Consider the following 13402-nt stretch of genomic DNA (forward strand, 5'->3'; position numbering starts at 1 on the left):
GTCACCCCTCGGCACTGAGGAAGCCCGGTTGTCACGCAGCTGCTGCTGCTGCCTCCCTGGAAGGAGCCGTGCCCGGTGCACACTTTCTCGCTCTGGCCGTGTTTCCGCGTGCGCCTCTCGGTGCCTTGCAGCGCCTCACCTACAGGGCATCCCCCTCGCGGGGGGAACGCGGCTGCCAGCTGGCCCCAGGGTCCTCACTGGGGGCGAGGGGCTTTTAGAAGGTGCGGCTAGAGCCGCCCGGCTCCCACCCCTGAAACCAGGGGCTCGGCCAGCCGCAGGGTAACTTAGGGGGAAGTGAGGGGGCGACGCGCGGAAAGGAAGGATGGGCGAGGGGAAGAGAGAAGGTGGCAAGCGGAGGGTGGGGAGGCAGAAGAGGAGGGGAGGGAGCTGGGAGGAGAGGGAGAGGGACACGGGGGAAGGGTGGAGGGACAGCACAAGTCAGGCTCGGCGGGCGGGCGGGCAGGCGAGTGAGTCGCACTGATTTCCCCCAACCCCCCTCAGGCGGCTGCAAGTGGGGAGAGGGAGGAGAGGGGAGGGGCGGGACGTACCAATAAGCCCCCCTCGGGGGGGGCGAGAGGACACCGTGACAGCCCCAGCTCCCGGGGCTAGTCCTTTGGCCGGCGGGGGCTGTGCCGCCCCTGGAGCGAGGAGGGGTTTCGGCGGGCTGGGGGCGGGCGAGACGGTTTCCCCAGAAGGGAGAAGAAGGAGGCACCGGGAGCTAGTGGCTCCCTCCGTCCTCCCCCCCCCCCCAGGCGGGGGTGGTGCGGCCCGTTCCGAGGAGGGCGCAGAGCCTCCCAGCTCAGTGACACACAGACCCGGCGCTGGGGAGGGAGGTGGCGGCGGCTGGTCGGGGGAGCGGCCGGGCTGGAATCGTAGCGGCGGCGAGGCGAGTCCGGAGCATGGCGGGGACCGTGGCGGCCGCTCCCCCGCCGGTCCCTCCCGCCCGCGGGGAACTTTCTGCGGCGGCTACCGCCGCCTCCTCCTTTTCCCCTCCCCGGCGGCAGCAGCAGCAGCAGCGGCGGCGGCGCTCGGCTCTGCCCGGCCCGGGGCTGCTGGGGCTGGGGCTGCTCCTCTGCTGCGGTGAGTGAAACTTTCCGCGGGCGGCGGGCGGGGCCGAGGCCGGGGCAGTTGCCGGAGTTGGGCGAAAGTTTCTGCCGCGGGGGGGAGGGGTGAGGGGAAGAGCCCGGTTGAGAGCCCCCAATGCACGCTGGGGGGGCCGGGATTAACACCCTCCCCGCCGCATGTCGGGGAGGGTGGGACTGGGAGCCCCCCCCGCGCCTCTCCTTCCCGGCGGGCGGCTGTTGCCGGGCGCGGGTTGTGTTTAGATTCCACTTGTCGCGACGGCGGCGGGACCGTTAGTGCGGCCCGGCCCGGGCCGGGCGGGGGGGGGGGCGGCCGGGGTGTCGCGCTGGGGCGGGGGCCCGGCGCCTCGGCAGCTGCCGAGAGGCTCCCCCAGCAGCCCGGCGTGCAGACCTTGTCCCCGCCCCGGGCTCCGGCTGGGAACAGCTGGCGTCTGGAGCCGAGTTGACTCTACGCAAAGCGGGGCGCGGGGTAACTCGCTCGCTCGCTCGCTCACTCCAGCCGCCCAGCCCAGCAGCACGTGGGGCAGTAAACCCCAGCCCGGCGGCTGGGCGCGATTTGAGGGTTTAGGGGCCTTTCCTTCTCCACCCGCCCCCGCCAGCGGTCAGACGCTGTAAGTTAATACAGACCAGCTTGTGGAGCCGGGACCGTGGCCTGTCCGGGGACTGTTGATGATCCTCTCTCTGCCCCCGGGTGGAGGAGTACAGCCTGGTGTGTTGGGGAGCCGAGGGGGTGGGTCTGCACGTGGGCGGTGGTGTCCTTTAGAGGTGTAGAAACGTTTCTTGGTTTCTGATGCTGTCGGTTGAACGCTCCCCCCCATACGTTAGCTAGCTAGCATGGTTGTTTTGGGGTGTACTTGTTCAACACCTCCTACCTCCTGGGGGAAAGCGCGTTTTGCACCTTCCAAAGCGGCCTCACGCCCCTTTCACACCTTTCCCTCGATTCTGCTGATACTGAGAGTGGGGGCTTTACGGTAGCCCCACCTGTGATTTGCTGTGGACCTGTATGGAAGATTTTTTTCCCCCTCCCGTCCCCAACTCAGTTCTTGCGGAGAGTAGCTGGGTAGGCAGCATCGTTAAAATAATTCAGTCCGGGCAGTGTCAATGTCTTGGGAAAAGAAAGGGAGTACGGCCTGTTCACATTCGGAGTTATTGGGGGTGGAAGATACAGGAGGAAAGCGGACTTGATGTTGATGGGTTGCAAGAAAGAAACTAACGCAGCAGCAGTTATGTCACTTTCCAGCACAGCAACGTGTACCCGATGAGGCCTCTGCTGTTTCTCATGTCTTGCTCTGCACCCTCCTGGACCTGGAGGTGGGCTTGATACAGACAGAGCAGTTTGCCGCGATAGTGCTTTGCGGCAGCGTTTCAGTATTCAGCGAGATGCCCATGCAGGGAGGGAAGGAGAGCGCTGCTGCTGGAAGTGCGAACTGCTGCATCATTGCCTGAGGGGGCAGACCATCATAAAGTTGCTTCACAAGGGTGCGGTAATAACAATTGGAATCGCAGAGAACGTGGACACGCCGAGGCTTAGGAGAGCTCTGATAATCGTCCACTGTACTTAATGCTTTCTGTTCCTTACAAGCTGAGGTTTCATTGTGCTCAGTCACACTTATTGTGAGCACAGCGTTGCATTGGGAGATAATAGTGTAAGCAGTTCTTTTTATGAATGACTTACATTACATCTGTTTAGGAGACAGTTACCTTTCGACTTTAGTGCAAAAGTTAAATGTGCAGCATTTGATTTAACAACTTAAGTTGTTTGAAGAATTAGGTAACTGAGTTAAGTCCAAGTGATACATGGTACATTGGCATAGGTATGAAATACTGTATGATATAGACGTGTTACAGAATTAGTTGTGTAGCAAGTGGTTAAGCAGAGCTTTCACTTGTGTATTTGGTGTGTGGCATGCACAAATCATTATCGTGTACAGCCTCAACCCTTTTGAATTTTGAGTTGTTATACAGCTAAAATTCAGCTGATCTACTGTAATTTTTGCATTGAACAAGTAGATTTGAAAACTAGATGCCAGTACTACAGTTTCCATGTTCTACTAAGCTACATTTTTGTAAGTGTGCAGATATGTTTTTCTTAAAACTAGAAAATTGCCTGATATTCAATAGTTAATTAGGCATGCATAAGTTACCACGTTTTATGCTTGGCTGAAGAGATTCTCAAGAAACCATATTTTACTCATATTAAGATATTAAAAATATAAAACTTCATGCTGAGCTATATGCTGACAATTTGTCTCTAGGTTGAGACAAGAATAAAAGTTAAATCAGTGGTTCCCAACCTTTTTGGCTCAAGAGCCATAGATATCATTGTTATAACTCTGAAGAGCTACCAGTCTCAGCCAGCAGCCCTCCCCATCTCCTCACTGCAGGGCTGCCTCCCTCCTCACTGCTCTCCATTCCCCCTCCCCCCCTGCAGCAGGGAAACCACATGTTCTGTAGCTCCATGTGCTCTACCTGGGTCCCTTGGCTGTGGCTCCCTTCTGCAGGGGAGGGGGAGACACATGACGGGAGATCAGTGTTCCTTTCCTTCTGGCTCCGGCAGGGACATTTGTGCCTAGGGACCCAGGCGGAGTGCTTTGACATGCTCCCTACTATAGGCAAGGGAAGGGGAGCACTGATTTTCCATCCCCTTGGTGCAACAAGGAGCCTGCACCGGTCTTTTAGCCATGCAGCAACGAGCTCTGCCTGGGTCCTTAGGTAGCAGCTCCCTTCTGCAGCCAGTGGGAGGGGAGCGGTGGGCCACTTTAAAAGCCCCCACGGGCCACAGGTTGGGAACTACTGAGTTAGACAGTCAGGATCCCATGCACTAGTGCTGTACTGTAATGGGGTGGAGTTGAAAACACAGTAGGGAGGCATGTTTTTTTTTTCCTTTCAAATTTTTGTTTAAATAAAAAATGACTAGTGTATAACCTGCATGCAGTGTTGTAACTGTGTTGGTCCCAGGATACTAGAGAGAGAAGGTAGGTGAGGTATCTTTACTGGAGCCCAGAATGGAGTGCTTGTGCTACCAATAGCAGGCAGGTGGGAAATGTTTCCCCAGCAGGGCACAACCAAGTCTCTCCCACCCCTGAAGTTGGAAGAAGTTGGTCCAGTTTAAGATATTACACTGGAGAGACCACATGGGTAAGGTAAACCTTGCAGATGTTTCCCTGAAACTGATGAGTTAACACAAACCCAGTTTGATTCAATCAGCTGTAGTTAGAGCTTTGTGGGGCATTTCTAAATACTGCAAATCTACAATGCATGTTGGAATAAAAGGAATACAAGGCTTATTGAGACACCCCGGAAAATATACAACAGCTCAAGAATAAAAAGTAAGTAAACTTTTTCAGGAACTGATGTCTCCATTACTGCATGTCAGAAGGTCAACTAAAGAGAAACTGATTGTGCTTGTGTAAGATGTGGGAATATTGATAAATGACCAATGCCAAGTAGAGTGTAGTAGACTGACTCAGAGGTAAACTGATAGTCCAGTACTTAATTAACAGGCCTAATAATGCATTTGTTGGGGTTACAGTTACCTAATATACATATAAGAAGTGGTAAAAGGCATGCTTTCCTAGTCATGGCAAACTGGATGGCTAAAATCTTGATGTCACTGATTCTGGATGACTTTTGATCTATGTAAACACTGAATCCCGTTATCCATTTCATTACACTTAAACAATGCAAGCCTTGTAAAAAAAGTTGGAATGTCTGCTTTATGTATTGTGACATTTGCAGCTGAATTGTATTGGGTACCCAAGTGTCTTCTATAAATGTAGGCAGAAGCCTGAAACACAAGAAAATATTGAGTAATTCTTGAACAGCATTGTGTTATCAACAAACAATTCTTAACTGGCTGTACTAAATCTTTGGCTAAAATTGCCCACTTGCGTAATTTCATATCTCTTCCTCCACTGCTACCACCACAGTGCTTAAATGCTGCCAGGCACCAGTGTGATGCTTTCTGGGCATGAGAGAAATTTGTTTGTGCCCACCAGGAGAAACCTTTCCCAATTACTGGCTATTGGCAACATAAGAGCTCTCCTCTGGGCTTCACAAGCCTTAATGTGAACTCCCTACTTTGGTACACTCAAGTGCCCACTCCTTTGTCCTTCTGGACACTTGCAGTGCACATTGATTTGCCGCCTCAGAGAAAGCAGTACACTCCAGTTCACTGGTTTCACCCCAGTAGATGCTTCCTTTATAGTTGAAGCTCAGCTGATAAACCTCTTGGCAGCAAGTGATCACAGCAACTATTCCTTGGATGAAGAATAGGTAATGTACATTGTTGCTTTGAAATAAACTTCGTTTCCTATGTAGACACAGGTAAACTAGTAATATTAATTAACATAAGGCAATTACCCATGAGTTGTGTGAATGGTTGGTTTATTACGAACTTCAGAGAAATAAAGAAAATATTATTACATCACAAGTTTCATCTAAATGTTAATATCCCCTTTTGATCTCTAAATCAGTAGAATATACTAATGGCACATGACAGACAGGAATGGAAGTTTAGCATGTACAAACTAATTAGATCGCATTTAGACTTGACAAGATATACAAACAGGATATAACAGACAAATACAGTTAGCATATATTTGTAATCCTCTAACAATACAGTCCTATATTTTAAGAACTCTATTTTAGTTAACAGAGGTTTGTTAACTATCTACAAGAAATGGTCCTGTTTACCATTTCAAGGCTTTAACGACATATTAGAAAAGGTTGATTTTTGGATCACACAGCCTGCTGGCCCTTGTTGGATCAGCGTCACCGTGTGTGTTTGTGTAAACTAAATATTTCCCCTGTCAAAATATTTAAATATGAATGTATAAGTACTATAGTAAATGAAACTGAATTCCTACTACTGTGGCTTGTTTGGGTAATGTAGATGGCTATTTTGCCTCCTGAACCTCTGAGTATCACTGTTGTAGAGGTGTCCTATGTTGATGGATGTCTATATAGAAATTATACTCACAGCAAATAACCAATTAAATAAATTTAACTTAACATAGTAAAAGCATCCTGATTGGTTAATCATTTAAGTTATTAGCCAATTAAATCACATAGCGTTTTATCATGTGCTGTAAAAAACTGCAGGAGACACATTGAAGAGCCATTTGGGGTGTGGTGTAGCTAGGCTGATTAAAATTAAGATATACTTGGACTAAGATTTATAAAAGTAATATGATCTTAGTTCAAGTAAAGCATAACATATTGTAAATGTAAGTATATTATTATGAACAGTACACTCACTAAATGAGAACCAGCTACATCTTGTGATGTATGATTTCTACTCGGTGTGTAATGAACCTTCCATTCATAAGTATAAACTAATGAGGGCTTGCTTACCTTGATTTTTCTCTTTTAGATCTGTGGGATGTAAAACATAAATTGAAGCAGAAACAAAAGTGTGGTGAATGGGAAAGATTCAATAAAAGATGCAGTTTTAAATGCAGGATAATGTCAAAGAAATATCGTATGTCTTTTTTTTTAAACTTTCCTGTTGAAACAGTAACTTAAAATCTTATTTTTTGCTTTTTATTGAAGCGTGACTAGTATCTCAGAGAGAGGTTGAGTTTAAGATGGTAGTGAAAAGATTATCATTCCTTAAAGGAAAGGCTGGCATGTGAACTTGAGAGCATAGGTAAGCTTTTTATTTTAAAAAAAAGAGGATGGTTAAATGGGTTGGATGCAGAAATTAAAGTGCAAGGGTGTCGGGAAGAACAAGGAAAAGGAGGAGGATACAATGTGTGTGTAGATTTCTGTTGGGTTTTTGGACATCAAAATTATCAGCGAACTGGTCAAATAATTACTTGGATTTTAATTGAAAAGCCAGTAAAACTGAATCTAATGGTTTAAGGTAAATTCTAATGTTGGATTAAACCAGCTTTCTAAATTCAGGTATCTTAGAGCATCCTGGCTCTTCCATTTATTGCTAAAATAGTTTGACAGGTAATCTAAGAAGGTGATTGTGACTTTGTGTATTTGCTGCTGTTTGTGACAGGAAAGGTAGAAGGAGGTGTGAGGAGTTGCATAGGAGGCCTAGAAGGAAGTAGAGAAGCTTGAAGGATAACTTCTAATTGTGAATAAGAGGATAGTTACTGCTGAGATTTATTGACATAGGAACATGTTAATTGCTATACTGCATCAGATCCAAGGTTTATCTAGTCTCTGATAGTGGCCACTGTCACTGTTCAGGGCAAGTGCACCGCTTTTTTCCCTTTAATGTCCCAGCAAGGGCACCCACTCTCTGGCTTCCAGCTCTGTAGCTGTTGCCTCTTTTGGATGGAGACACATGTCCCTCTTCCTTCTAACTACGATGTTTCCAGGAAACACAGTTCTTTGCCTTCCCTGTGTGTTTCCCAGCACAGACTGGTTGCCAAAGGAAAACTGCTTGCTTTCTCTTCAGAAATAGTTAATAAATGTAATTGCTACACAGGGTGCCACACAGCATTTCCTATGCAAGCTTACTTTAGTCTTAAGGTAAAAAGCATAACTGAGAAAACATGTTAAAAACAAATGCATGCTAATAAGCTTACCAGAGTTAAACTCAGCCCTAACATGGATTCGGGCAGGATCTGACTTTCAAACCTCCACCCAAGGGGGATTCCACAAATTCATTACAGCTTCAGCTAACAAGCACACAGTCCTTCCAACCTTGTCCTAAGGATTGAGGCCCTCTATGTACGAGGAGTCCTGTTACTCCCTGGAGAATCTAGTTTGAATTAGTATGCGTATCTTTCCAGAACAGTTGCTTCATAGTGTTGATAATGGAGGAGCACAAACATTCTCCCCCTCCCCCTGCACCCTACTAGAAAGGGTATGTACGTAGCATCATCACATATGCTATTGCGTTTTTAATACGATATACCCCAAAGATATTCATGCTAATTGAATAAAACTTCATTGAATGGAATTAAGATTGTTCAGGATATTGACAGTCTGTCACATTCACCACCAGATAAGTCAGAGTATGGGGTAAAAACTCTGCTGAGGCAGATGTGGGTTACTGTGCCCTAAACCTGGTGAGAAATAAAATGGCATCAGAAGCTTGACTCACTGTGAACCGGCAGAAATCAAAGGAAAATAAAATGTTGAATCCTTCATAAAAACTACATTAAGAACTGCCACATGGGATTAGACCAATGGTCCATTTAGCCCTGTCTTGGACAGTGGCTAATACCAGAGCTTCCGGGGGAGTGTACGGAACAAGACCGTTCGGGGTGATTCTCTGTTTGCCCCTTCTGGTTTCTGATAGAGGTTTAGGTTCGTCCTGAGCAGAAGATTGCATTCCTGACCATCTTGGCTAATAGCCATTGATGAATCTATCCTCCATGAATTTATCTAATTCTTTTGTTTGAACCCAGTTATACTCTTGGCCTCCAACTTCCTGTGGCAGTGAGTTCCACAGGTTGGTTGTACATTGTATTAAACCTGTTGCTATTAATTTCATCGTGACCCCTGGTTTTATATTTTGGGAAAGGGTAAATGACTCTTCTATGTTCACTTTTTTACCACACCATTCATGACTTTACAGAACTTTATCATATCCATCCTCCTTCTTGGTCATAGTTCTTCAAAAAGCCCTAATATTTTTAGACTTTCCTTGTATGGAAGCTATTCCATAACTTTGAAAATGTTGACCTTCTCTGAATCTTTTCCAGTTCCGCTATATCCCTTTTGACATGGGATGACCAGAACTAGACACCATATTCAAGGTATGGGTGTAACATGGCTTTAAAATGTGGCATTATGATATTTTTCTATCCCTTTCCTAGTAGTTCTGTTAGCCTTTTTGATTGCTGTTGCTCACTGAGCTTTCTGAGAACTATCGATGATGACTCTAAGATCTTTCTTGAGAGATAGTAGGCAATTCAGAATTCATCATTATATATATTTAGTTGGGATTATTTTTTCCATATGCATTAGTCTGCACTTACAAATGTTGAATTTCGTCTGCCATCTTGTTGTCCAGTCACCCAATTTAGTGAGGTCCTCCTGTAACTCTTGGCAATCAGCTCAAGACTTAACTGTCTTGAATAATTTTCAATCATCAGCACACTTTGCCACCTCACTATTTGCTGCATTTTTCATATTAATGAATGTGTTGAATAAGACAGATCCCAATATTTACCTTTTTCCATTCAGAGAACTGACCATTTATTTCTACCATTTGTTTCCTGTCTTTTAACCACTATTGATCCAAGAGAGGTCCTTCCCTTTTAACTCATGACTACTTAATTTACTTAAGAGCCTTTGGTGAGGGAGCCTTTGGTCCGAGGCTTTCTGAAAATCCAAGTACACTATATCAATTGGATCACCTTTATCCACATGCTTGTTGACCACCTCAGAGAATTCTAATAGATTGATGAGGCATGATTTCCCTTTACAAAAGCTGCTTTGGCTTTCCTAATGGCCTGAGGGGAGGCCTTAATGACTTCACCAGATAAGCAAGTGGAACAAATAAATTTACAGGTCATCTCACTCAAACAGTGGTGAGTTAAATAAAAAAATTAACACTTTGTTTGAGATAGAAAAGAAACATTGCATTATTGACTTGAATTATTGAAAATGGAGTTTGTTACATAGAATACAATACGTGCATGGGTGTGCTTTTACAAAAAAAGCATGAAAGTTTTTAAAGGTATGAATAAAAACACCATTGTCTCAATCAGTGAGAATAAGTAAACAACAACAAAGAAAATACTTGCTAATGCTGCAATAATGATGCAGCTGGTGTAGCAATCTAAGCTTGTGGAAGTATAAATCAAGGAAGAGTGGAACCATAGCGCAGCTACTAGTGAAAGAACTCTTCGGTGGAAAAACAAACAAAACATTTCTTCCCTTGAATATGTGGCAGATGTGGTAAAGAATATAAAGCAGATGAGGTCTGTGCAGTCAGTGGAAGTTTGTGCAGGAATATGCCCAAGAAACTGGGGGAGGTGGGACCATCTTTGGAAACAAAGGAAACCAGGAGATGAGCATGATTTACTTTCCGTGGGTTCCACATTCCTTCCACATCAGACAGATGTTATGGGAGGGTGTTGTTTTCTCTACCCAGTCTCAGTAGCAGGTGGAAGAAGAAGAAAATGAAATTTTCAGCCCCACAGTCACACGTTGGCTTTGACTGTTAAATTAAAAACTGGTTTAAGGTCAGAAGTGACTGATTGCTAAAGAGGAGCTTAAGAAGAAGAGCACTACCCCTAAATTGGAGTAGACTAGAGTTGTGCTCAAAGGGCTGGGTCAATTGCACAGCCAGATATTTGTTAGACACCGTTCATTAATAGGATCAGTGTGACTAACCTGATGGGCTTAAAAAAACCTGTGGTGTTCGATGGTAATAGCCTGCTTATCGGAGAACAAGTACAGATCCTCTTGCAAGAGGGAGTTGTATTGGGGCCCTCAGCACAGATATAAGATAAATTCTGCTGCTTACCGAAGTAAACAAACAATGGAGAAGAATCATAAAGCAAAGCACTTGATTTTGCTAACAGTAGTATGCCCCATGGTGGCAATAAGGGTAGGCTGGGGGAAGGGGGAGTAGATAGACCTTGTAGACTGCTGAATGGGATGGGAATGTATACTTTTGCCATTGAAAATATTTTTTTAAATTAAATGATGCAACAAGATGACTACATTAAATGTAGTTAGTACAATGTGGCACACTTCATTTTAATATGTGAAATTTTACCATAATACTGTTGGGAAGCTGTTCCTCTAGCTTTCTCAGAGCTGGCATGAGAACAACTCTGAAATGCTACCCGAGGAAGAAGAAAATCCTACTGGTCTTGGAGGGAGTGGAAGCTTACCAGGGATAGACATCAGAAAGTAAAATTAAAATAAATTGAGAAGATAGTTGAAACTGCTGGATTAAAAATGGAGGAAAAGGTATGCCAGAAGAAAAACTCTCGCAATTGGCACTTACAATGGGTGGTCAAAAAAAGATGAAATTTCACTATCTACGAGTGTATTAACATTTATACGGCTGCTAAGTATAATAAAAATTAGAATGAATAAATCTATTTTGAAACACTCTGCCGTTCACATGTCTACCACAGTTGACAGCACCTGTACTCTGAAAAGTTAATCTGTTTACAAAGAGAGGATTGGAAGCCCAAAGTGTGTTCAGACAGTCTTCAAACACCAGAACCATGTCTTCACAAGTACAGAGAAGACAGGCATACAACAAGGTGACGGTATATTTGTAGGATCTTAGTTATGAACTGAGGCAAGCCATTCAGATCATGAAATAATGAAGAACGAAGCTGGATGCTCCTGTTTTTTGTTGTTTTTTTTTTTTTTTTAAAGCTCCTGTGTTTTGAAACTTAAATCCACTGCAGCACATAGACAAAGGAAATGTCTTGTAATGGATGATATTTCATAGACACTCAAACCCTGATTAACCAAAGGCGGCATATGATACGGAAGAACTGAGAGGTATCTTCACGAGTGGGGTATGCCAGATGATGATACTGATTAAAAATAACAGCTACAGTGTCTTCGTAATCAACTGCAGTAAATGTTTAAAGGATAGTTGGGGATGTTGTGTTGGAAATGGACCTGTGGCTTCTTTGCAGTAATGAATTGTCTTAAACTTATCTGGGAAGCATCTGGCAACCCTCAATTGATCACAGATGAGCTAATTCAGCTGTTTGTGGGTCAGCAGCACAGATGCCAACCCTCTCAAATTTTCCATAATCCTCCCATTTTTACACAAATTATGGAATTACTATTTAAGGGTTAAATTATGAATTTTGAAAGCACGCATTTTTTTTGTCACCCATCACGAGGTTGGACGAGCACAGCAGCTAGCACTTTGGCCGTGGGGAGTATTCTTTTCCACTGTCCCTGTAGCACATGTGCAGTGAGGGTCTGATAGGAGGCAAGCCATAATGATTTTCAATAGGATGGGGCACATTCATCATCTAAGCCATAGGCTCTGCGGTGCCCCTCATGGACCTGCTGGCTTACGTTAATGTGCTCTAGGTTCTTTCAGTGCTCCAGCAGGGCGCTAACTGCAAGGGGCAGTTAGAGTGCAACATGTGACCTGTGGCTTTGGCAATGAACCCTATTGACAATTGCTGTGGCTTCTCTTCTACCATCAGATCCTCACTGCACAGTCAGATGGGGAGAAGAAGCTCAAGGGGAGGGAGGAGGATCATCCTGGGAAAGAGGTCCCAGTGTGGGACTGGCCAAGGTAATTAAGGGCCCTATGCAGCATAGGAGGACAGCTTTCCTTGGGCCAGTCCTCTGTCTCCCTCTTCTGGGGATGGAGGTTAAAGGGGGGGAGAAGGGGGCTCAGTTGGCCCAGGCCCACCAACCATAGACAAGGAGGCAAGGTGCTGGTTTCTCTGTGGGGAATGAAGGGGGGAGAGGAATTCTGGTTTCTCTCGAAGAGGGTGAGATCGGGGCACGGCACTTTGGACCACAGCAAGTTCCAGTCTTCATAATTATTTTCATAAACATCCCTAAAAGTCTCAAAGCAAGATTGGCATCTCTGCTAAGACTTCTGACAAATTTAGAGGTAAGGTGATGTCTTAAGTGATCTTGTTTCAAGGATGTGTGGCTGAGAGTTCTCAAATATGACTCAGGCTTTCTTTAATTATTGAAATCGATTCTAAAACTTATTGGAGTTAAAACCCTGGCGCCTGGTCCTGAATAATTGAGTAACTTCTGGATAGCAGCTGGATTTAATAAGTGATGTGTCTGCAACAAGATATACATTGTTTGGGCTGAGGTGCTTGGTGCTGGAGAAATAGCTGTTTTCAGCTGGTTACAAAACTGGATTCCCACTGCCTGAACAAAGGGAGCAGCCAACAGGCTTAGAATTCCTCAACTGGGTTAACCGTAGTCATCAGTTACAGGACTTGATCACCCAAGTCAAGAAACTGAGCCAAAATTCTTGAAGGCCAGAAGATGACCATATCTTAAAACAGAAGTGAAACCAATGATTTTCCTAGATCTATAATGTTGTTGAAAGATTTACTAGCTTGGTGTGGAGGAAGGTGTAAGGTGTTCCTTAAATCAATAGCAAAAAGTGAGGCAGAAGGTTAATCTACCAGGCAGTAGCTCTACATTGAATGTGACAGATTTTCATCAGGGATTATACAGTGCCTTTACTGAAAGATGCTTGTTAATTTTATTTCCTGTGTGACTTCAAATACCTCATGATACTAGGAACAAGGGATAAAATCTGTCTGTTAGTGGGAATTAAGTACATCGTGCCTATTCTTTGCTCTCTAGTTCAGGAATTCTGTGGAAGTCAGAGTTCATTCCATTCTTAAATTACATGTGTACTTACAACATAAATTGAA

At 45.0% G+C, this 13402-nt stretch overlaps 1 protein-coding gene across 3 annotated transcripts in view; it reads left to right on the forward strand.

Annotated features, from left to right (window-relative positions):
* Positions 1-569: 569 nt before the first annotated feature.
* Positions 570-13402, forward strand: part of NECTIN3 (nectin cell adhesion molecule 3) — a 104602-nt gene continuing 91769 nt past the window's right edge. Inside the window, exon 1 of one of the 3 annotated variants that reach the window (XM_067546219.1) lies at positions 570-1080. In XM_067546219.1, the coding sequence (XP_067402320.1) occupies positions 900-1080 (181 nt within the window). In that variant the 5' untranslated portion in view covers positions 570-899. The remainder of the gene's footprint in view (positions 1081-13402) is intronic. The other 2 variants (XM_067546218.1, XM_067546220.1) reach the window with 2 other exon arrangements.

Source organism: Emydura macquarii, unplaced genomic scaffold (assembly GCF_026122565.2).
Source record: "Emydura macquarii macquarii isolate MOO-44397 ecotype Brisbane River unplaced genomic scaffold, CSIRO-AGI_Emac_v2 contig_1119, whole genome shotgun sequence".
In the NCBI taxonomy this organism is placed as follows: Eukaryota; Metazoa; Chordata; order Testudines; family Chelidae; genus Emydura; species Emydura macquarii.